We start from the raw sequence: 2,160 nt of genomic DNA, 5'->3' as shown, positions 1-2,160 counted from the left end.
TGGGAGGCCAAGGCAGGTGGATCACTTGAGGTCAGGAGTTTGAGACTAGCTTGGCCAACATGGCAAAACTGTGTCTGTACTAAAAATACAAAAATCAGCTGGGTATGGTGGTGGACATCTGTAATCTCAGCTACTCAGGAGGCTGAGGTAGGAGAATCACTCAAACCCGGAAGGCAGAGGTGGAATGAGTCGAGATCGCGCCACTGCCCTCCAGCCTGGGCAACAGAGGAGACTGTCTCAAGAAACAAACACCCCAAAGTACAATAAATGAAATAGAGTAACTAAGTCATTTAAAAGAAGAGGAACAGCTTTACTGAATACCCCCTTAAAGAAATGCTACCAAAAAGAGAGGGAGCTCTCCTTAGAACAAATTTTGTTTCCATCTCTCCTGAGCCATAATTCTGAATGAAATTAGATTTAAGAGAAAACCGTATTTCTTTACTGGGATGGGTTCTGGTATATTCATCCTTAAACCCCAGACTTTTTCAGCTGTTTAGAAAGGAAATTGATGGGAATTGAAATTGTTACTCACATAATATCATTAGAATGTGCTTACTTTTTATACTCTTTTAATTTGGTCTGTTAGATAAAATGTGAATTATGAAGTTTCGTAAAAAGTGAGAGCTTATTTTTACATATTTTGAATAAGGAGCAGCGCTTGAGCAAACGAGAAATGCCACTGTTTGAGTCCTAAGTTTTTCAAATACATGAGTTGTATTTTTACTTTTATGATTTTTAAAATAAAATTATTGTTACTATTTCAGTTGCAGTATCCAGTTTATTGGGACCATCTTGAGTTCTGTGATGGATTCAGAAAACTTTTAGACCATTTACAATTGGATAAAGTGAGTACCCTGAAACTAATTACATACATACAATTTTTTTTTATTTTTTGAGATGAAGTCTCACTCTGTCACCCAGGCTGGAGTGCAGTGGCACGATCTCGGCTCACTGCAACCTCCACCTCCCGGGTTCAAGTGATTCTCCTGCCTCGACCTCCAAAGTAGCTGGGATTACAGGCATGTGCCACCATGCCTGACTAATTTTTGTGTCTTTAGTAAAGATGGGGTTTCGCCATGTTGGCCAGACTGCTCTCAAACTGCTGACCGCAAGTGATCCGCCCACCCCAGCCTCCCGAAGTGCTGGGATTACAGGCGTGAGCCACTGCTCCTGGCCCTCTTTTATTTTTTTAATAATAACTTTATTGCAACATAATTCATATGCCATGTAATTTACCGTTTTAAGTATACAGTTCCATGCTTTTCAGTATACTCCCAGGTATGTGCAACCATCACTGCAGTCAATGTTTTATAATTTTTTTAATGCCAAAAACCTCGTATTTATTAGCAGTCGGTCCTCATCTTCCCCCTTACTAGCCCTGCAACCTAATTTACTTTTTTATCTCTATGGATTTGCCTATTCTAGATATTTTACGTAAGTGGAATCATATCATATATGTGGTCTTTTTGACTGGCTTTTTTTACTTAGCATTATGAGTTTAAGGTTCATTCATGTTGAAGCCAGAATCAATACTTCGTTTCTCTTTACAACTAAATCATATTTTTATAAATATGCCATATCTTGTTTAACCATTCATCAGCTGATGCACATTTGGGTTGTTTTTACCTTTTGGATGTCATGAATAATGCTGCCATGAACATTCATGTATGAGTTTTTGTGTCGACATATGTTTTCAGTTCTCTTAGGTATATGTTTAGGGGTGGAATTACTGAATCAGTTTTCTTAGACATAAACCACTAAATGGTTTTGGGTTTTTTCTTTTTTTTTTTTTTTTTATTGAGACAGTCTTTCACTCTGTCACCCAGGCTGGAGTGCAGTGATGCAATCATGGCTCACTGCAGCCTCAACCTCTTGGGCTCAAGCAATCCTCCCACCTCAGCCTCCCAAGTAGCTAGGACTATAGGCACATACCACCATGCCTGGCTAATTTTTGTATTTTTAGTATACAGGCCTTTGCCATATTTCCCTGGCTTGGTTTTGTTTTCTTTTTTTCTTTCTTTTTTTGTTTTTTTAGACAGAGTCTCACTCTGTCGCCCAGGCTGGGGTGCAGTGGTGCGATCTCGACTCACTGCAACCTCCGCCTTCCGGGTTCAAGTGATTCTCTACCTCAGCCTCCTGAGTAGCTGGGACTACAGGCAC

The 2,160-nt window shown here is 39.8% G+C and overlaps 1 protein-coding gene across 1 annotated transcript in view; it reads left to right on the top strand.

The window, feature by feature from the left end:
• Window positions 1-2,160, top strand: part of SPG21 (spastic paraplegia 21 (autosomal recessive, Mast syndrome)) — a gene marked incomplete at its 5' end in the record, with an annotated part of 31,947 nt that overhangs the window by 18,183 nt on the left and 11,604 nt on the right. The window contains one exon of the mRNA XM_011968069.1: window positions 765-845. Coding sequence (XP_011823459.1) covers window positions 765-845 — 81 coding nt within the window. The remainder of the gene's footprint in view (window positions 1-764; window positions 846-2,160) is intronic.

This window comes from Mandrillus leucophaeus, unplaced genomic scaffold, assembly GCF_000951045.1.
Source record: "Mandrillus leucophaeus isolate KB7577 unplaced genomic scaffold, Mleu.le_1.0 Scaffold12, whole genome shotgun sequence".
NCBI lineage: Eukaryota > Metazoa > Chordata > Mammalia > Primates > Cercopithecidae > Mandrillus > Mandrillus leucophaeus.
Note: the sequence above shows the minus strand (reverse complement) of the source record. Positions and strands in the feature narration are given on the sequence as shown.